The 21,696-nt window shown below is 51.3% G+C and overlaps 2 protein-coding genes across 3 annotated transcripts in view; one reads left to right on the top strand and one right to left on the bottom strand.

Annotated features, from left to right (window-relative positions):
* Positions 1-4,642, top strand: part of Acan (aggrecan) — a 65,055-nt gene extending 60,413 nt beyond the window's left edge. For both annotated transcript variants that reach the window (XM_087901262.1, XM_087901263.1), the window contains 5 exons: positions 535-693; positions 1,399-1,481; positions 2,314-2,458; positions 3,143-3,325; positions 3,756-4,642. In XM_087901262.1, the coding sequence (XP_087757388.1) occupies positions 535-693; positions 1,399-1,481; positions 2,314-2,458; positions 3,143-3,325; positions 3,756-3,832 (647 nt within the window). In that variant the 3' untranslated portion in view covers positions 3,833-4,642. The remainder of the gene's footprint in view (positions 1-534; positions 694-1,398; positions 1,482-2,313; positions 2,459-3,142; positions 3,326-3,755) is intronic.
* A 1,618-nt stretch (positions 4,643-6,260) lies between these two features.
* Positions 6,261-19,904, bottom strand: Hapln3 (hyaluronan and proteoglycan link protein 3). The gene is made up of 5 exons (XM_087901328.1): positions 19,693-19,904; positions 12,341-12,522; positions 9,779-10,147; positions 7,998-8,300; positions 6,261-7,229 (listed from the first exon to the last, which is right to left on the bottom strand). Exons 2-5 carry the CDS (start codon positions 12,462-12,464, stop codon positions 6,940-6,942), a joined length of 1,086 nt encoding a protein of 361 aa, XP_087757454.1. The 5' UTR covers positions 12,465-12,522; positions 19,693-19,904; the 3' UTR covers positions 6,261-6,939.
* Between the last annotated feature and the right edge of the window lie 1,792 nt (positions 19,905-21,696).

The following is a 21,696-nucleotide window of genomic DNA, read 5'->3' as shown; positions in this document are numbered from 1 at the left end:
GATGCCACTAACATGTGAGACAAAAATAAAAGACAGGGTCCCTGGGTCACAGACCAACTTCTAGTTGGCATACGGCTCTTTAAGAGGAAGACATGGTGTGTTCTTCTAGAGCCAGCTCAGGGACCTGGGGCAGAAACACTAGTCTAGCATGCAGAAGGCCCCGGCTTCATCCCAGCAAAGCATAAGATAATTAGAATTAAAGTAACAATAATAACGATGGCAGCCAGCTCAGATCCAAAGGTTAGGGCCCAAAGCTCACTCTTCTTTGGGCTCCCAAGAGGCTTATTCCTGGGGTCAGGGTGCTACATCGGGGAAAGAAAAGATCTCTTTCCAGGTGGCATGTCTGTGGAGGCTTCCAAGAGTCAGATGTTACTGGCGTCCTACCCGAGCCTCTGTCTCGCTGGGCCTGCTGCCTACCTCCAGGGTACAGCCTTTCAGGTGGACTGAACATAGAAGTCCCTGCCACAAGACCGGCAGTGAGCACACACCCCTCTGGCCTTGCTCCCTCTTCACATCCCTGATCCTGTGTTACAGACCAGGAACAATGCGAGGAGGGATGGACCAAGTTCCAGGGCCACTGTTACCGCCACTTCCCTGACCGTGAGACCTGGGTGGACGCCGAGAGACGGTGTCGAGAGCAGCAGTCACATCTGAGCAGCATTGTCACGCCGGAGGAACAGGAGTTTGTCAACAGTGAGTGTGGCAGGGGCTAAGGGAGGCAGCGACGAGAGCAGAGGGCCTTCTGGGTCAGAAATGAGCAGACTGGGGATTGAGGTTCAGTGGACAGCGCTTACCTTGCGTGTACAAGGTCCAGCGCTGTGGGAAAGGAGGGGGGATAAGGAAGGGAGGGACACAGGAAAGGGGGTGCAGATTGGATGCATTGCAGGGCAGAGAGCTGAAAGAAGAGGGTCAAATGCTCTCACAGTTCCCTCAGAGAAGGTACAGATCACTGGAACCAGCTGATCCAGGACAGATCCTGCCAGACAGAGAGACAGCCCAGGCTAACCCTGTAGCTATCACCTGCCCTTGCCAGCCCAAGGATGTAACATGATGGGGCCTGCTTGTTGGGGTTTCTGTCCTGCCTGATACCCCACAGTCGGCAAGTCCCTTCCTGTCTGGTTGACCCACCTATACTTCCTGCCTGGCCAATCAGCGTTTTATTAAAATACATGATTGACAGAATACAGATAATTCTCCCGCACCACAAGGAAATGTCCTAACATATACCACAAACAGGCACGTCCTGAGACCCTCGTAATGCCCTCAGAAGCCAGTGGCAGGTGCCTAGGAGCCACTTGCTTCCTTCTACCACAGTCTTCTCTTTCTATGAATGAGTTCCAGTCCCCAGACCTCCCAGGGCATCCAACATCAGGTGCGAACCTATCTTCCCTTTTCCAGAAAATGCCCAAGACTACCAGTGGATAGGTCTGAATGACAGGACCATTGAAGGGGACTTCCGCTGGTCTGACGGACACTCCCTGGTGAGTTGCCAGAGAACATGAAGTGGGATAAAGGACCCCCCCCCCCCCCCCGCCGCCCCGCAAGAACAGCCTGCATTCAAGTCTGCAAACTCACTGAGCAGGGGCCTGGCAGGCGGGAACTCTGTAGAAAGGGATTGTATCTCTTTCCTGTCTGCCTCTGGAGAGCAGCCTAGGGCTGGGTGGACTTCCTGAGGGAAGTCGTGCAATGTGAGAAGGAGTCAGAAGGAAATGAAGAAAAAAAAAAGATAACAGCAAGCCACCATGCAGGGTAGATGACCTTTAAAAGAGTTTCCTCATAGAAAAAGACAAGACCTCCTGGGTAAATTGAAAGCATGGGGACCATGAGAGAGGGTTGAAGGGGACAGGAGAGGCAGGGAAGGGAGCAGAGAAAAATGTAGAGCTCAATAAAAGTATAAAGGAAGAAAAGAATTTCCTTATGTGCAGAGGTCTAGGGTCTACTCAAGGCATAAAATACAGAGATCAAATGGACAGAATGGGCAGTCAGCTACAGGTCAGTGAAAAGGGTCTCACAGGTCAGAAATGAGCAAACTGAGGATTGCCCACCAGGGAATCCTGGATCCTTGGGGGTTATGAGCTCCTAGAAGGATCAGAGTCAGACAATGGAACCAATTCCCTAACCTGGGACTCATAGCATCTAGGATAATCCTGATCAGATAATCAGATTCCCAGCAGCCTTTGCTGCCGCCTTACAACCCAGCTATGGGTGAAAGAAAAAGGGGAATAGGGGAGGGAACTGATTGGGAAGGAAGTGGGGGTCAAGCTGAGCCACACTGCTGTCTGCCCCTTACCATTTTGCCTCTCCTGCTCACAGCAATTTGAGAAGTGGCGTCCCAACCAGCCTGACAACTTCTTTGCCACTGGAGAGGACTGTGTCGTGATGATCTGGCATGAGAAGGGCGAATGGAACGATGTCCCCTGCAATTACCAGCTGCCCTTCACGTGTAAAAAGGGCACCGGTAAGAAGGGATTGGGAGGAGGTCACGGGAGGGCAATAAGCCCTTCAGCTGCAAGGGAGCCCCTTGCCTTGTGACCTGGGGGCAGTTCTCTTGTCTCCTGACTACCGGAGGCTATCGGAGCATCCTCAAGAAGCTCGTGGGTGTTGATACGAGGGCCTCTCTCGGCACCTGCATCACAGAGCCAATGGCAAGAACAAGCTGACTCCTGGAAACCTTTCATGGGGACAGAGAGAGGATGACAGTCATGGGCTAGAGGACAGGATCCTCAGCTCCATGCATACCACAGTCCCTCCAATGTCAGCGATCCTGCTCCTACGCATGGCCTGTGTCCCCAGGCCTCCTTTGGGCCCCACTTTCTGGCTTTGTACATTTTCAGAAAGAAGTGAGCGATGTCTCACCATAAGGTCCTCCTTCCCCACCTTAATCCCTTCTTTTTATCATCTGGTCATTGTTTAAAGCCACCTCTGTGGTCCCTCAAGGCCACTGAGGAATGTTAGAACTGAATGCCTGCATCTCCCCGCCCCTACCCCCCGACCCACCACACCTAGTAGTCAATGCTCAGCACTGAGAACAGTCTGATCCCTTCCTCATCATGCCTTGGGCTCTGGGCTAACCTTGTCTCTGCCTATGGGGGCCATTACAAACAACCTCATGAGACCCCTTCCTAAAAAATATTTGTCTCAGTGGCCTGTGGAGATCCCCCAGTGGTGGAGAACGCCAGGACCCTCGGGCAGAAAAAGGACCGGTATGAGATCAGCTCGCTGGTGCGGTACCAGTGTACAGAGGGCTTTGTCCAGCGTCATGTGCCCACCATCCGGTGCCAGCCCAGTGGGCACTGGGAAGAACCTCGAATCACCTGCACAGACCGTGAGCATTGTCCCCCTGCTCCCTCACCTGGCCCAGAGTCAGACTCCACCAATAGGGTCTTCTCCCTTTCCCCAGAGCATAGTGGTAGCTGGTACTGTCCTGGAGACTCTGTGCCAGGCTAGGTAGAGGTTAAGCCAGGCAGAGACGGTATTGGGGAGTCTGTTCCATTAAAAAAAAATTAGTCCCTCCCACAGGGAAGGTCCTTGTTCCCTGAAAGGAGATAAGAAACCTGTGGTCTTTTCCTGAGCCCAAGGAAGGTGGATGAAAAATCCAACCCAAGGGGAACAGAATGGGGCAGCTTTGGGTTGCATTTCTAAGCTCACCATCCACAGGGCGGGCACCTGCAGACAGGGGGAGACTGGGAGAAGCCTAAGCTCGGCCCTGCTTCTTCCCCACTCACTGTTAATTCTCCACCTCCCCTTGACTGCAGCCACCACCTACAAGCGCAGGTTACAGAAGCGGAGCTCGAGGCCCACACAGAGGAGCCGCCCCAGCACGGCCCACTGAGAAGAGCTTCCAGGATGTGCCCCCAGGATGCTGAGCCCAGCAGCCATCCAGGCTGACCATGCATCCCAGCCAGATGGTGTCTTCTTGTCGCTTTTTGTCATTAAAGAAGGAAAAATAAAAATACCCCACATTGTGTGTGCCCCGACTCCCCACATCACCCAAGCTACATCTAATTTGTTCCCTCCTCTCACCCCCCCGAAAAAAAAATGCCAAAGCAAATTTACTGTAACCCATGGACTGAGTTTAGAGACATTTCTTTGATCTCCCACCGTGCCTTTCCAGGGACCAGTGCAGGGACAGGGTGAGAAGGGATGGGGTTAAATTAAATAAAGAAGATTATTTTTTTGTTTCCTGACTTTACCCAAGAGAAGTGCAATGGTTGGTTATTTCACCTCCAGGAGAAGCTAGGGAGGCAGGAGGAGAAGCTGGAAGGAGACAGGGCGGGGCGGGGGGAGTATGGTGGCCTCAGAGCATGAAGGACTCGGAAGAGATTGACTGCAGCTTAACACGTTGGACAAAAGGAACCGAGGTCTGCGCCATCGATGAGGAAAGGAGCCTAGGCAGGGGACAGGCTGGCCAGGGGGGAAATGAGGTGGCCTTCCCTCTAGAGTCCCTCTTTTAGTGACCACCCTAGCAGGTGTCATTCCTCGGCTGGACTAGGTAGGAGCACTTCCTTCCCAGGGGTACTCCACCGTCCCCTTCCCTCTCCCTACCCCGGGACGGTGCAGGCACCAGTGTTCCGTGCACCTATTTATATTTTTTGAAAACTAAAGATTATGATAATTATAATAATAAAGACATTGGAAGAGATCTATTTCCTTTCTTTTCCTTTTTAAAGAGTTCATTTCATTTCGTAGTTAAGCAGAAGGTGACCGTGATCTGGAACCTCTGCGGGGTCGTGCTCTGATCCCAAATGGCCCCACCGTGGCATGAGTCCTGGGTGTTCAGTCACTTCTGTTCACCTCATTCTGACCGGAGTGACATGATGTTTGATGGACCCTCTGCGCCTGTGTGTGTGTGTGTGTGTGTGTGTATGTGTGTGTGAATACAGCGTGCCTGTGTGAACACGTGTGACCTGTCTGTGTATGGACGCCCGGGTGTGCCTGTCCACCTGTGCCATTCAGTGGTTTGGAGTGCAGGTTTGCAAATGGGTACACTGCGAACGTAAGAGATGGTATGCTGGTACACTCGGGGCTGAGACAGGATTACTGAAAGTTCAAGGCCAGCCTGGGATCCTGTCCCCAAAAGCAACACAAAAGAACGATTCAAGACACTTGTTGTACCGGGCTTGGTGGCATAGCCTGTAATCTCAGCTACTTGAGGGGCAAAGACAGCCTGAGTTAAGTTGGTGAGACCCTGTCTCACAGTAAATGGTAAAAGAGGGCTGGGGATGTAGCTCAGCGGGAGAGCGCTTGACTAGCAGAAGCAAGGCCCTGGGTTATTCATTGCCAAAGTGGGGTGATAAATTCCCTGAAGGGCTGTGATGACACACCCTGAGTTTCTGACCCACTCGCTGGAGACTGAGGAATCTGGATTTCTGGCAAATTCCCAAACTGCTTCGTCTGGTGTGAGGGTGCACATCCTCAACTATATAGAGAGGTCAAGACCAGCTTGGGTTATGTGAGACTATCTCATCCCTCTCCCTTCCCCCAGAACAAAGCTGACTGAAGGGCTGGAGAGATGGCTCAGGGTTAACAGGGCTTGCTAGGTCAGGTGGCTCACAATAACCCTTAATTCTAATGCTAATGGAGTCAGTCCCCTTTTGGGCTTCTTCAGGCACCTGTACCCACATGCACATGCATATGCACACACACTCTTAGAAAAGTAAAAGAAAAACTGACTGAACATCCGATTTTTTTGTTTTTTTGAGACAGGTTTCTCTGTAGTTTTGGTGCCTGTCCTGGAACTAGCTCTTGTAGACCAGGCTGGCCTCGAACTCTCAGATTCACCTGCCTCTGCTTCCTGAATGCTGAGATTAAAGGCATGTGCCACCACCGCCCAGTCTGAACATCTGATTGTTAAGCACCCAAGGGACACCTGGATAAAACACAGCTCTGGTTCCCCGAAGTGTTGATGGGGTGAGGAAAAAAGACACTCCATGAATCCTCAGTCTCTGATACCCTTTGGAAGGCACTGGTGCCCTGCCTCAGGAAAGGCACCTCCTACTTTTCTCCCTGAGCCCCTCAAAAATGGGCCATCATGGGGTGAAGATGGCAAAGACGGGAGCCAGACCCCCAACAGCTGGGCCACCACCTGAGGCAGGGTATGTTGTAGTACAGACAAGATCAAAACCAAACCAGCACACAGGGGCAGCTCAGGGGCAGACAGAGGACAGAAGTGACCCCCGCCCCCGCCACACATACACACCCTAGGCTGGGATCTAGACCCGGGAACTAAAGGAGATGAAGAGTCAAACATGGAGGTCGACTGGAAGGAGGAAGTGAATCATAGCACCATTTATTAGTCAAAGAAGGGACACACACTCAGAGGGTCACACCCAATAGGGACATGGAAAGGGTACTCCGACTCTGGAACTAGGAGAAGAGGGAAGTTTGTCCCTTCCCTAAGCCCTCACCCATAAATCTAAGGAGCCTGCGCAGAAATTAAAAGAATCAGCACTTAGCCTTGGGGCAGCTGCAGCCACTGCTCATTCTGGGCACCAGTTTCCTCAGGTTAGAGGTGCCAGCTGTACCAGAACGTGGCAGAGCCTTTTAAAGGTCAGTGGACCACAAATGTCCCAGAAAGGGATGCCAAGAAAATTGAGAGTTGGATCTGAAAAAAAAAAAAAATAATATCTTAAAAGAAAAAAAAAAGCTGTTTAAGTTGCCAAGTGGTGGTGGAGCACACCTTTAATCCCAGCACTTGGAGGCAGAGGCAGGTGGATCTCAGTGAGTTCGAGGCCAGCCTGGTTTACAAAGTGAGTTCCAGGACAGCTAGGACTATAACACAGAGAAACCCAGTCTCAAGAAACAAAACAAAACAAAATGTTTAAACTGGAAAGTATAAAAATAATATAAACAGTGCCCCAACCCGCAAAAGGCAAGGTGGACCCTTGTGTCAGGAAGTCGGGGGATGGGGGCGGGACGAATGCACAGCTGGCCACTCTGCTAACGCTGGCGCTGGCGGTAACAGTAGACACCATAGCGGGCCTGTGGGTCTGGGAAGCCGAATGTCCGTACTCCTGGCTCGGGGGGCCCACAGTTGGGACGTGGGTGAACTATGGGGTAGCGGGCACTTCCATCTGCCAGCCAGCCAGCATCACAGCGATCCAGACCATGGAACTTCCAAGCAGCAAAGAGCTGGCCCACCGTAGCGATCTGCGCACCGTCTTCCCGGCAGGCCTCCCTGGCCTCCAGCAGTGTCAGCTTCTCGGGGTGTTCCAGGTAGTACACCCACCCTGTGGGAAAGCGGAGCACTTGAGTGCTATTCAGCAGAGGAGGCGGCAGTGCCTGCCACAGACCAGGAAGAACTGCCCTATGGGGGTCTTATTGGACACTTTGGGGAAGGGCACCTTTCTGGGCCTCATCCTGTCATTTCTGTACTCCCCGGCTGCATTCTGAGTGGGCACCTACCTAGACCGGACTAGCCGCTTACCCGCTGTTTACTGAGCACCTATTACATGCCAGCAGACACTTAAGTAGCTGAGGATGACCTTCAGCTTGAACTTCTGATCCTCCTGCCTGCACCTCCCAAGTGTTGAGATCGCACTACAAAGCCCAGTTCAAGAGGTGCTGGGGATGGAAGCCATGCCTTGTCCACTAGGCAAGAACTCTACCAACCGAGCTACATCCCAGCCCTGCTGGACATGTCTAAGCATTTCTGATGTGGGACTCAACACATTTCTGTTTTGTTTATCTGTCAATGAATCATAAGCCTGGTGTTTGGGGAAAGACATGGTTTGTCTGTGCTGATCCGCAGCGCAGTACATAATAGACACTCAGAAGATGTCTGATAAATGAATAACCAGAGGCATCCATGAAGCAAGAGCAAAATGGTAAGAACTGATAAGGACATTGCCTCCAGAACTGCCAATGTTTCAGACCTAGGGCCAAGAGGCAGGCAGAGAAGGGCAGAGGGGTCTGGAGGCTTCACCCATGAGGAGGCCCTCCCTCAGGTTCCAGACGACCATCAAGTGGGCAGGTCTGTGCAGGGCCATCCCACTCACCCTTGAGGGCAGCAGCGAAGCAGAACACATCATAGCGGTGCAGGCGGCGGTGGCGCTGGCCATAGCTGCGAACACCCGGCGCCAGGCCGAGGCCTCCGCAAGGCTGCCGGGGCAGCGCTATAGGGTACTGAACAGAGGCGTCCTGCAGCCAGCCGGCGTTGCACCAGTCCAGACCCTCCTCCCAGGCACGGAAGAGCTGCTCAAAGGAAGCCACCACAGCGTCCTGCTCCCGGCAGGCCTGTTGGGCCGCGTGGAAGTTGAGCTGGTAGCGCCCTTCGCGGGACTGGTAGGGAAAAACCACGCCTAGGAAGGAAGGAAGGGCTCAGGAGGATCAGAAGGAGGCAGCCCGAGCTCCGGCTCCACTGGGATCCAAAACACACAGACACGGCTGCACACACATCCTCAGATAGCTCAGCAAACCTCCCACCTCTGTTCAAGGCCTAAGTCCCAAGGGGAGCCTTCCCCCTGCCTCTTGCCTTTCTCCTAGAACTGAACAGAGTTCCCAGAAAGCACATATTGGCTTGTGAGGTAATTAATTCGTCAAGTGATGTCTCTGACTATAGAAAAGGGTAAAAGTCACCCTGGGGTACAGCTTAAGACATCCCTAGAAACTGCAGGAAAAAGGGTGGTGAAGGGCCCTTAGGTAAGAGTTCCGAGGCCAGGGACACCCTGAGGCAGAAGGCGTCCTTCCTGGTGGCCTTCCTAACAAGGATACATGGTCCTCTCAAAAGTCACCATTCTAGCAGGGTGTGGTGGTTCACACCTGTAATCCCAGCACTGTAATCCCATACCTGTAATCCCAGCAGGAGACTGAGACAGGAGGATTACCATGAGCTCAAGACCAATGTGGTCTACAGAGTGAGCTTCTGTCTCAGAAAACAAAAGCCCGAATCAAATCCATGGTATCGTGCATGTTTGAAATTTTATCTTATAAAAAGTTGAGGGCTTTATTTTATAAAAATTTTATCTTATAATAAATTGAAGGTTCATTTTGTTGTTGTGAGCTGGGTTTGAACCTAGGACTTCATTCACACTAGATACTATTCTACAACTGATGTACATCCCCAGCCCAGTTTCCAGGTTTTTTTGTTTGTTTGTTTTATTTTGTTTTTTTGTTTTTTTGAGACAGGGTTTCTCTGTAGCTTTGGAGCCTGTCCTGGAACTAGCTCTTGTAGACCAGGCTGGCCTCGAACTTACAGAGATCCGCCTGCCTCTGCTTCTAGAGTGCTGGGATTAAAGGCGTGCGCCACCACCGCCCAGCTAAGACCCTGGGTTCTTATCCCCTTCACACACACACACACACACAAATTTTCATACTTAAATACGAAAATCTAATAGCAAGATGCCTGCATCCTGAATTGGCATCCTAACTAGCCTGAATTAAATGGCTCCTTTACACAGGATGGGGTTCAGTAGTGTGCCCCAGTCCCTGCTTTATTCATCTGTCTTGCTGACTAACCCTGCAAGAACCTCAGTTCTGGCTCCCATTTCCCTCTTTCTGAACAGGACTGAATGGGAAGGAACAGAAGGCAGTGGCTTCTGGAAGTTGCTCCCTGGGTTTGAACACCGTGTCTGCCACCTATCAGGTATAGAACCTTACATAAGTTACTTGATCTCTCTTAGTTTCCTCATCTGGAAAACAAGAGCCATGATACTGTCCTCTCCTTTTAGGGTTGTTCTGAGACTTAGACGTGCTTACCTGTGTCACGTATAAAGGTCTATGCCTCCTCTGGGTCCTCTCCCCCTCCCTCGGGTCCCAGCGGCATCTGTCAGGGCCTCACCCCGAAGCTCCAGCTCTACCAGGCCACTCTCGTCCTCCAGCCCATCAATGACCTCGCAGCGGTAGCGCCCAGAGTCCTCCAACCGCAGGTCTCTGAGCTCCAGCGAGACCTCCTGCTGTGTGTCCTGCTGCAGCTGGACTCGCCCTTGGTAGTCCCCGAAGGAGCGGTGCCTCGGCCCGATGGCCACCAGCACATCCTGCTCGGGAGACCCGTTCTCTGACAGCCTCCACCACTTCACACGCACGTGTCTCGGGGACGCCAGGGCTGGCTCATAGTGGTAGTGGCAGGGCAGGGTCACGGTGGCCCCTCGGTGACTGAACAGGGGCTCCTCAGTCGTCTCCACCACCAGCTTCACTCCATTGAATAGGCCTGGGGGAAGGTGGGTCCCAGGTGCGACAATGGTCTCACAAGGACCACCCATTCCCTCATCCCAAGGCCCTCTAGACTGGCATGTGGTAAAAAGAGCCACTCTGCCCCACTCCTCCAAATACCTGCTGCTCCTCTCTTCCACATACCCACTACCCAGACCTTGTGCCTACTTCCTCTGAGCTGTGACCTGAGACCAGCATGGGCTACATGCGGTGAAACTCTATCACTAAAAAAAAAAAAAAAAAAAAAAAAGGAGACACCATCACACCATCAATTCCCTGAATTTGTACTGGCCTTGCCATCTGCGTGCTGCTTGGATGAAAGGTGGCAATGACTGTCCCACTATGTGTCATTATATGGCCCGTTCTAAGGCTCACACCAAAGCGCCGAGCCACAGGGCTCAATTAATGGGTGTGCCGTTAAGCAGCCATGTTTGGGGCAGTTTGTTCCGCACCAAAAGCGAACTGACAAGTGTTGGGACCGTTTGGAGTCCTGGCCTCCAGCTGCTCTTCCCTGCTAGAGATCTTTACTTTCCTTCTGATTTGAGTTACTGAAAGCTGTGTCCAAGTTGTTTACCAGCTCTGCTTCACGAGCACGTGTTGCCTTGGCCTTGAGGATCAGAGGATAAGGTTTTCACCTGTTGGCCCGCCTGACTGATGGGTATATAAGCCTCCGTGGTGCTATTGAATAGAGGGCTTCTTAACAGTGACTAGGGGTTTATGTCCCTGTCTCCCTGTCTCTCTGTCTCTGTCTCTGTTTCTGTGTGAGTCTTTGTATGTTTCAACCTCCAACCCCTTGCCCAAAGCTCGCAAACTGTATGGTAACGCATAGAGCGCAGACAGGCGTTGTGTGCTGCAACAAGCTAAGCATGGTGGCTCCTGCCTGTGATCACAGCTCTTGGGAGGTGGAGGCAGGAGAGTCAAGACCTCAAAGCTTTCTTCAGCTACACAGAAACTTCGAGACCAGCATAGGATGCTCAGGGTGTGGTTCAGTTAGAAGAGTGTATGCTTAACAGGCACAAGCCCTGGCTTTAGTTCCCAACAGAGCATCAAAACAGGTGTAAAAGTGCACCTGTAATCCCAGAACTCCAGGGACAGGGTCAGTTGGATCAGAGGTTCATGGCCATCCCTAGCTATATATCAAGTCTGATGGCAGCAAGGCTGCTTGAAACCATCTCAAAAAAGAAAAAAGAAAAAGGTAGGAAGGAAGGAAGGAAGGAAGGAAGGAAGGAAGGAAGGAAGGACAAAAGAAAGAAGGAAGGACAAAAGAAAGAAGGAAGGACAAAAGAAAGAAGGAAGGACAAAAGAAAGAAGGAAGGACAAAAGAAAGAAGGACAAAAGAAAGAAGAAAAGAAAGAAAGAGAAAGAAAGAGAAAGAAAGAGAAAGAAAGAGAAAAGAAAGAAAGAAAAGAAAGAAAGAGAAAAGAAAGAAAGAAAGAGAAAAGGAAGAAAGAAAGAAAGAGAAAAGAAAGAGAGAAAGAAAGAGAGAAAGAAAGAAAGAGAGAAAGAAAGAAAGGAAAGAAAGAGAAGAAAGAAAGGTCTGAAGAAATTGATTTTGAACACTTGCTGCTATGACAACCAACAAGAACTTTGCCAAGGGACAAGACAGCCGCTGTGAGCGCCCTCCCTCGTGTTCCTGCATCCCCTTCCTTCCATTGTGGCCTCCAAAGAGCACAGCACACCCTTTTTCATAGTCTGGGCCAACTGTCGACCAGGGCTCCTCCAAAAGACCCAGCTACCCCGACCAAGGCAGGAGACAGTCAGAGCTCAGGGTTCAAATGGCAGAAGTCCCTAAGCAACAGAACTAGGCTGACAAGGTGGAACTCACTGCAGGGACGGTGACTGAAATCTCAAAAGTCCCCTGCCTGAGATCACCCAGCACGAAAGAGGAACAACTGATATTCAGGCTCACATCTCTAGGATTCCAAAGTCTCTTCTGCAGGGAGCCCAGGGGGTAGTGGCCCTTGGGCTGGATCTTAAAGACCTAGCTCTGTTCTAGGAACAAGGGCCACCTCAAGAGAACTTGGTCCCATGTCTATGGTATCAACAAACTCAGGGTGTTTAAACCATGTCCTCTCATCTTAGAAGCAAGGCCGATCCACCCTTGGAGGCCCAAACCTGAAAGATCCTCCTGTCTGTATCCCAGCCTGAAACCTGTATATCACAGCAGGAGACAGGCCTAGGAGCCACCGACCTTCCCCGTAGCCATCGCTCAGGGTCCTGCCATGCGGGCCATGGGAATAGTAGAAGCCATTGTAGAATGGCAGTCCCAAGACACAGGAAAGTGACAGCAGCAAGACAAGGAACAGCAGGCCCATCCTGGCCAGGATGGTGGCAGTGCCTAGGTGTCTTGGACGAGGCTGAGCCCACGGGCAACTGCAGAGAGAAAGAAAAGCCAATTACAGAAGCCCACGGCAGGGGTCTGGGACTCCTTCATTGGTACCCTCTAACACACTCGCTCAACAGTGCATCTCAGAACAGCTCTGTGGGCCAGGGGCTGTCCTCAGAGAGCAATTTGTTTAACTCTGGGAAGCTGTGATTCTTTGCCTGTCTAAAAACGTCTGATGATCTAATAGCGCTGAATGGCCAATAGCGAGGCAGGAGCCAGGATAGGCGGGGCTGGCAGGCAGAGAGACTAAATAGCAAGAGAACCAGAGAGAAAGAGCAACAGCGAGAGAAGGAGGAGCAACGGGAAAGCCAGGGGAAGGGATCAGGGACATCAGGGATCAGCCAGCCAGTCACGGAGAAAGAAGTAAAAAAAAAAAAAAAAAAAAAACACACACACACACACACAGAAGTAAGAAAGATAAAAGTCCAGAGGGAAAAAGTAGTCAGGATAATATAAGTTAAGAAAAGCTGACAAGAAACAGTCCAAGCTAAGGTCAGGCATTTATAATTAAGAAGAGCCTCTGTGTGAGATTTATTTGGGAGCTGGATGGCGGGCCCCCCAAAAGCCAAAAGAATAAAACATCTCACAACAACCTACCAACACGGGAATGCCCTCCCCCACAAATTGCTATTTGTGCACACCTATAATCCCAGCACTGGGGAGGTGGAAGCAGGAGGCTCAAGCGTTCAAGGCCATCCTAGACCACATATGAAATTTGAGGCCAGCCTGGGCTACACAAGACCCTGTCTAAAGATGGGAATACCTAGACCGGTCCTCGTAGGGCACAGGTACCACAAGGTGCAGAGGCCAGGGACAGGCATGAGGGATGCTCTCCAGTTGATCCCATGTGTCCCCAGGTCCCCTGTTACCATAGATCCATCCCTGTGGGTCACTTGTCACAACCCAGCCTTCTCACTTCCAGCTGGATTTAGTCAGTAGGACTGACAGGGTGTAGAAAAAAGAAGATAGTATTTCTCCCCCGCTCCCTCCTGGCTGCGGCAATCACAGCCTCTGGGCAGCCTTCTACTTCTCTGTTTTATCCCTATCATCGTTGCTCTCTAGAAGTGATCCCTTGATTAAAATCTCCTTGCTGCAACCATCTGGACTGAACTCTGCTTCCTGACCAGCCCCTGACTGACTTGGGAGGAGGGGGTGAGCGGTCAGCAAGGACTCTGTCTGACCGCCTTGGGAGGAGGGGAACCTGGATACCCATTCTCTGATAACTGCAGATGAAAGCTTCAAGTAGATGAGTCCCTGGCTCAGACTCATGTCTTAGAAGCAGGCGGGAGGCAAGCAGGAGGCAGGCTTTGGTGCAGCAAGACCAGGGTGCCCACAGGCCTTTGCAAATAGAACTGTGATTATTGCGGAGGAATGTGGGAGGATGCTCAGGGTATCATTTGTGACAAAGTAAAGCACACAATTGCCACAATGATTACAAACATGTGGCCTTATGAGGATGTCTGTGTACAAGATCGGAGGAGGCAAGGGCAAAGGGAGGGAGAGAGAGAGAGAGAGGGAGAGAGAGAGAGAGAGAGAGAGAGAGAGAGAGAGAAGGAAGGAAGGGAGGGAGAGAGAGAAAAAGAGAGGAGGGAGAAAGGGAAAAGAGGGTGAGAATACAGAACAGATACTGGCCTGTGAGTGTGACCAGACTCTGGAGGGAACATTCTTGTTTGCAGAACAATTCGTCCTTGCTGGAAAGGGGAATGGATGCAGAGGGAGTCGAAGTTTGAATTCACTTTCGTCCTCAATGTATTTGTAGAAACTCTGAGGTCTAAACTAAGTTACTGTGCTAGGCACCAGAGCCGGGACAGAGCGTTGGTGACACCGATCAGGAACCAGGAGATTCCTGTTCAAAACCATCTCCACGCAGCCATCCCTCAGTATTCGTAGGCAGCGTTCCACAGGATCCTCATGGGTCCCCCACACACACTATCCATGACAAAGTGGCTTGACATTGGTATGTCAGCTCTCCATATTCTCCTGTACACTGCCACGCATCTCTAGGCCTCTTCTATCTAATTCTGTATAGTAACTATTATATTGTGTTGTTCAGGGGCTAGCGACAATGGTTTCATGCACTGCTGCAGATACACGGAAGCCCACTGCTCGCCACTGTGTGAGTCTGAGCTGTCCGCAGCTGTAATGTGGAGATCATGACCCTCGCCTGGTTTATTTCTCCCCAGCAGGTCCCGGTTTGCTCCTACAGTGACAGGATTCTAGGTACAAGCCAAACTGCACAGGAACAGAAAAAGCCCGTGCAGTGTCTAGGCCTAAGGTGAGAACTACCAGAGAGGCCATATTGTAATGTTCTTTCTCCAATCCGCTTGTTCCACAGCAGCCAAACGCATAGAACTGGGATCCACAGCCCCCCTCCAGCCTGGACATCCTTTATTGTCCAGGAACAAGCACCCTTGCACTTAAACCACCACGCGCTGAGTAGTGTGAACATAGCTCAGTCTCGCTGTGCTGAAGGCCCTCCCTCACTTCACACTGTCACAGTTCAAGTGTGACATGACCTCATAAGCTGTGCGTATAAATCCTTGGTCCCCGTCTGGTGGTGATGTTTTAGGAGGTTGCCGAATGCAGTCCAAACACGAAATCGTAAAATTTCCTGGAAGCATTATGAGATTTGGGGGCTTATTGTGTCACACGTGTGCAGTTGTCCTTGGAGACCAGAAGAAGTGTTAGATCTCCAACAGTTGGAGTTACAGGCGGTGGTGAACCACCCAACATGAGTGCTGGGAACTGAACTCAGGACCTCTAGAAGAACAGAAAATGCTCTTTCTTGGTGGCTGAGCCCTCTCTCTGACCCTGTACCTTTTAATTTTTAACTGTGATTGCATGGTTCTCAAACATGAACTGTACAGATGACCATTAATATCTCAGTGTCAAAAGGTTAGACACACCCGCGCAGGTTTTAGATGGAGGAAGTGTGATTGTGGAGCGTAAGCGCTGGGGACTCGATCCAAGGCCTCACGCATGCTAAGCAAGCATGCTCTACCAAGCGAGCTATGTCCCCAGTGCAGTGTTCCTGCGTTACAAAGAAGAAAGTCAATGCAAAGACCACCCAAGGTCATCCTGCTTGGACAGTCAGAATTTGAACCCCGGTCAGGTCCAAAGCCTGGAGTCACCATGCAAATTGCAATGAGAAGATTGTGGTACCTGCTGTAGAGTTCTCCCTAAAACTCATTTCCTTTCCCTTCCATTAGACTTCAACTTGGAAATCAAGAGAGACACAGGCTGAAGCATCAGCGACTTGTGAATATAGATAAAGCCTCCCCGCAGACCACCCTGGCCTCTTAGAGCTGAGACCAGTGCTCCCAGGTAGTAAGTCAGCCTGCAGGTGTGGGTGCTTCTGCCACACAGCGTCCTTTGTATTCTTAAAAAAATGTGCATTGTTGCAAAATTATACACTAAAAAATTACAGGGTTAGAGGAAAATAGAGCATGAGACTTCAGCACCCCAGTGCTAAAAGGAACAAAGGCAGTCCTGGTCAAAACCACCCACAAACAGGGCCTGATACCACACACCTGTAATCCCAGTCCTAGGAAGGAGAGGGAGTTCCAGGCCGGCCCCAGGCTACACTGAGAAAGCCTGTCTTTAAAAACAAGCAAAACCAGGAATGGAGGTGCAGGCTCATAATGGGAGGTGGAGGCCAGGAGGATCAGAAGTTCAAGATCACCCTCAGCTCCATAGCACACAGTTTCAGGCCATCCTGAATGGCACCACATCTGGTCTTGAGAGATAAAGCAAAAACCACACATTCTCTACCCACTCAGGGACAGAGGGCAGGTCCTCCTTCTGTGGAGCAAGTGTTTCCTCTTTGTTGATGGACCGCCCTGGAGCGCACCAACATTGCTAATTAATGTGACTACAAGCTCGACTATCATAGATGGCTATCTATTAACCTGTATTTTTTAATTACACAGTACATTTTTAAATGAGCTGCACAAAGAGCAGAAATACACATATAACAAAATCAACCTTAAATGTTTATCAATACACCAAGATCCATACCAAAGCAAAGTGTTCGCCTCTATAGCGCCTGGGTAGTGGGGCACACCTGTGGGTTTGCTGAATGAAGTCAGGTGCATTCTGTCAGCCGTCATCAGAATTCACACAACAAACTGCTCCTCAACAGTCAGAAATCTCCAGACACTCACGTACTGGTGAAAATTGCTGCCAAGTCAATGCGATTCTCCATTACACCGACCTTGTTTCCCCCACAGAGTATGAGTTCCCAAGGCTGGGACCCTGGCAACACTCACAACCTCCAGCCTGGGTCCTGGTTTTTTAATGAACTTCTACGATCTAACACCTTCTACAGCCCTCCCAAGAGGCCCCACATCACACTTGGCAAGGAGAATTTTATTCTCTCCATTTGATTCACAAGTGAACACAGAGACACTACCACCCAAAGGCCACACAGCCAGGAAATGACAGAGGTGGGATTCTTTTTAGCTGATGTGAATTGTGGCCTGTCCTTCAACTGTCCATATGCCTTCCCGGCTACTGCTACACTAGCATCGGAATCATCATCCCTATTGTACAGACAAGAAAACTGAGGCTCGGTAGTGCTAAGTAGATGCATGCCTAAGGTCACCCTTAGGAAGATGAAAGAGCTGAGATCTGACCTCATTTCTTCAACAAATATTCGCCAAGCATCCACCACAAGGTAAGCGGAGTTCTAGGCAGTAGGAATTCAAAACACAACGCCCCCTGGGCTTCCCAGTCTACCAGCAGTGATGGCAGGCACAGATGTGACTGTAAATGATGGGAGAAGATGGAGCAAGAGGACAGGCACTTACTTATTTACTTTCAGAATAGGGCCTCAAGTAGCCCAGGCTGGTCTTGAACTCTTCACATTACTAAGGGTGACCTTGAACTCCTGATCTTCCTACCTCCACCTCCATAGTGCTGGGATTACAGGTCAGTGCCACCATGGCCAGTTTATGGGGTGCTTGGGATAAAGTCCAGGGCTCTGTTGAATGCTGGGCAAGCACTCTACCAACTGAACCATACTCTGAGCCCTGGTTATCCCTTGACCCTAGGTCAGGAAGACTGTTGAGAAGATGGGAGGCTTGAGAATCCTGGGAGAAGAGCGTGAGCTACAGAAAAAGCCAACAGCAGGAAGAGTTCAGAGGTCAAAGGGGCTGGAGCCCCAGGGGCATCAGGAGGCAATGCCCACGTGGTGGCCACAGGCCCTGTCACACATTCCTTTGGACTTTTTAAGAAGGAAGCCATGAAGAATCGTCAGAAGGGGCATGGCATGAACCTGATTTACAGTCCTAAGAGGGTGGCTCTGGGGAACTTGTGACCTCCAATCAAATGTGCATCATCAAACCCCTCCCACACCAAACACAAAAACAGCCTCTCCCCAGCCCTTCTTACCTCAGCTGTCCTGAGCACCCAACTCTATTTATGTCTGACTTTATTTGCACTATGCAAGTGGAGGGTTTTATGCTAGCCCTGCAGGGGTGTGGCCTTCCACCAGGAAGAATGAAAGATGTGGCCAGTGTCCAATAACCAACCACACGATAAGGGAGAATTCACTAAACCAAAAGATACAAGTTAGGTTAACTGACTTTGAACCCAGGTTCTGAAACGTCTGGGTGACATTGGGCAAGTCATCGGGCCTCTTGGCACACAACCCCTCGACCTTCTGAGCAGACTGAAACTTAGAGACTGTAGACAGGGTGGCTCCAACGTGCTAAGGTTAACCAGAGAGCAGAAGCCTGGGTGGGAGTCCAAAGCCATGTCTCAGCCCCTCCTTCACTAAGCACTCCTTATTGCTAACGCACTTCGGTTCTGCACCATCCTAGCTTAGTCATCAGCCCCTAAAAGACTGGCTGTTTGATTCTGTTCTATTTCCAACCAGTCTGTCCCTGAACAAATGCCCAAGCCTCCATCTCTTCGTTCATAAAAGGGTCCACATGCAGAGCACGGTCTGACGGACACAAACCCTCAAACAAGGTCAGCATCTGTGATACTGTTAGTTAGCAGTGGGCAATCTTCCTCCTTTCTCAACAACCAGGAGAAAAACAGCCACCCTTGGCTTCTCTTCACAGTTAAGAAAAGTATACCACCCCAGACTTTATCTCTGACTAACTCTGAGGTTTAGAGGATACCCGGACGTCTTGATCACCATGCCTCTGTCTTTCCTGGGCACCATTGGCCAAGAAAGGTCCAAGGAGAACAAAATTAAACTGAGGGACAAGGCCCTTACCACAGTCATGCGGCAACTGAGCCATTTGATAAGTATTAGCCCCCTAGAAACCACCAGAGGGCAGGATTGTCGCCCTTCCCCCCCCCCCCCCCCCCCCCCGCCCCCATACACCAACTTAGCTCAGGAAGGAATTTAACATCAATGCCTCGGTTACAACCAGGCTTTATCAAGTCTTTGAAATTCTGCCATCATCACCGGCCAGGTTCTGGCGGAGGCAACAGAGGGGCGTTTTCCACCGGCATTCTAGGCCTCCTGGTGCAGGTCGCTGAGGGAGCCTGGGTGTCTCGGGCAGTCACCCCTCTCTCAGAGGGCAGAGGCGTTCCCTGGGTCAGCGCTGGAGGCCCTTTACCCAGCAGGATCGCAGGCAGCCGGTGACCACTCAACGAGCTGGGGGTAGGGCTGGGTCCAAATGCCTGCGCCTCTCCTTCCTGGCCTCCTCCCTGGGAGAAGCCAGCTTGAACCCAGGGTTTGCCCCGGTGCACTCTAGTCCCTTAGGACAGGCGCTCCAGGTGCTCGCCAGGACAAACCTGTGTTCAGAGTGGACTAAAGGGCATCCTCCGCCCACCCCCACGCAGGCTGTACCCAGTTCCTACTCCCTCCTCCCGCCGGGATCTCTGGTGGCACCCGCTGCATCCCACAGAAGCCCGGAACAGAGTAGCGACCTACTGAGACAGTGGGAGTGAAGCAGGCGACAAATCTCAGTATCCCGGGGATCGCTGAAGTTTTACCTCTTGATAACTCCCCAAAAGGGTCGCGTGCAAGATAGCCCGTAGGGCTGATCACGTAACAAATGAGCCCCTCAGTCTCCAGTTCCCTCTCTCCCCTGTCAACTATCCCCACCCTTCCCGGCAACCGCGGGGTCCCCTAAGGTGAGAAGGAAGAAACTTGCATGCACAGAGACCCGGAACACAGCCACCCCAGCCACGTGTACCGTCCCCAGCAGGCTCTTCAGAGGACTCAAACGCTTGGGGCCACTACCATACGCTGTCCAGGTCTGAAGTAGCAGAAGAATCTGGGATCCTGAATGGCCCCAGAGGAAGCGCTTTCAACAAACCTTGCGCTCCCGGCGGGGCCAACCCCTTAAAGGTACACAGCCCCTTTCCTTCCCAAAGACCTGGCCTCCAGGGAGTCCAGACCCCGAAATCAGCTGCAGGCTGATTGAGTTATGAATGGAGATTCACGCGTTGGAGGAAGAATTCAAAAGGGGGTGGCAGAGAAGTGCTTGTGGAAAGTGGGAGGTCCCATTAAAATGCCCAGGCTTCAAAAAAAAAAAAAAAAAAAAAAACAACCTTCAGTACTCTGCGGGTGGGCTATGACTGCCCTACATTGTTCAAGAGGAGTAAGAAATGCATGCCTGTTTCCTGTAGAAAGCTGAGGGGTGAGAACCTTCTGCTGGAGGTTGGGCACACGAAGAGGGCTAGCCACACACATAGACCTGCCCCTAGGAGGTCCTGGGGTGGGGGTGAGCCAGGGTAGGATGGGGTGTTCTTCTTGCAGGGCAGCAGACATCTGTCCCACAGGCAGCCACTTCTCAGGATGCTTCTGTTTGGACAGAGTGTTTTCTTTCCTGTCCAAAAGTAGCACTCCTGGCCTGCAGGGACTACTTGTTTTCTCGATAGAAAAACCTAAGAAGGTCCTTCAAGCAGGACTAAGAGAAAGGCCACAGGGTCAGGAGCCCAGGCTTTCCTAAACACACCTCTAGATAGCCCTGACCCTCTCCTCCGTGTGTGTGTGTGTGTGTGTGTGTGTGTGTGTGTGTGTGTGTGTGTGTGTACGTGCTTGTGTCCCAACCAGAAACAAACCAAAATACAGCTTCTATGGACTAAATTCCCTTTAAAATGAATACCAGGCCTATAGGCAAAGAAGAGCTATGAAGGTTCCCCTGCAGGTTAGGGATGGAGCTGACCCCTGGATGGACTGATAAGGAAATAAACAGTATACAAGTACCCGTGTGGATCTTCCCACAAGCCTCTGAGGCTGTGGATGGACCAGGCTTGGCATCAGCTCTCCGCACCCTCTCTCCTTTAGCCCCAGCAATGCCATGGGCTCAGTCTTCTCTTTTGCACTTTGTAGATGAGCAGAGGCCCAGTGTCACTCGGAGCTAGGATATGAATCATGTTTGCCTGCCTTGAGGCTTTAAGCTCCTAGCCACTCTACCACATTTAAACTAGGAAAGAAAAGCCTAGACCCCTGACCGAAGCAGGGTGGTGCTGACAGCCTCTGATGTAAACAGGCTGGTGATCAGTCAGCAGGGTCAAATGTCACAGCGTGTGATAGGGCGGTCAGCAGGCAGAGAGAATATCAAGTCTGGTAGTCTGGAGTGGACAGGAAAGGCGAAGAAAACCAAAACTCAGAGTGAAGGGCTCTGGGCTAGGATCCCAGAAAGCGGGCTTTCTCAAGGCTGCAGCCAACACATAAAAAAGGCTACAAAGAAAGAAAAAAGGGACCAAGAAACAAGTTTGGGCAATACCAGTCTCCCACACCAGGTGGGGGGAGGGGGGCTTGTGCTCCGTCCACCCACCTGCCCAGCAGCCTAGCCAAAATGACTGGCCCACAGAAATGGCTGCGTGGTCTTTGCCAGGTGCCATTTCCTCTCCTGTGTAGCAACTGCCCAGGAGGCAAAGCCATTCCAAGCAACGTTGTCAGAAAGGATGCTTCTCCCATCGGCTTAGGGAAGGCCCAAGACCGAGCAGGGCTCTGAGGGAGGACTGGGTCCAACAAATCCTGGAAAGACTAGATTCTGAATTCAATACACACAACCCCAGGGAAATGTTCAAGCAACAGAAACAGGCTGAGATGCCTCAGAGTTGACCTCCTTCATGGGGAGAACACCCCTGAGCTTCTTACTCTGTCCTGCCCACAAGCAGCCCTGGCAACAGCGGGCAGCTCTCTGGAAGAAGCACTTCCGGGTGAGTCTCTGATGTGCTTCCAGATA

This window comes from Myodes glareolus, chromosome 24 (assembly GCF_982192425.1).
Source record: "Myodes glareolus chromosome 24, mMyoGla1.1, whole genome shotgun sequence".
In the NCBI taxonomy this organism is placed as follows: domain Eukaryota; kingdom Metazoa; phylum Chordata; class Mammalia; order Rodentia; family Cricetidae; genus Myodes; species Myodes glareolus.
The sequence above is the reverse complement of the archived record's forward strand: the minus strand, read 5'-3'. Positions and strand labels throughout refer to the sequence as shown.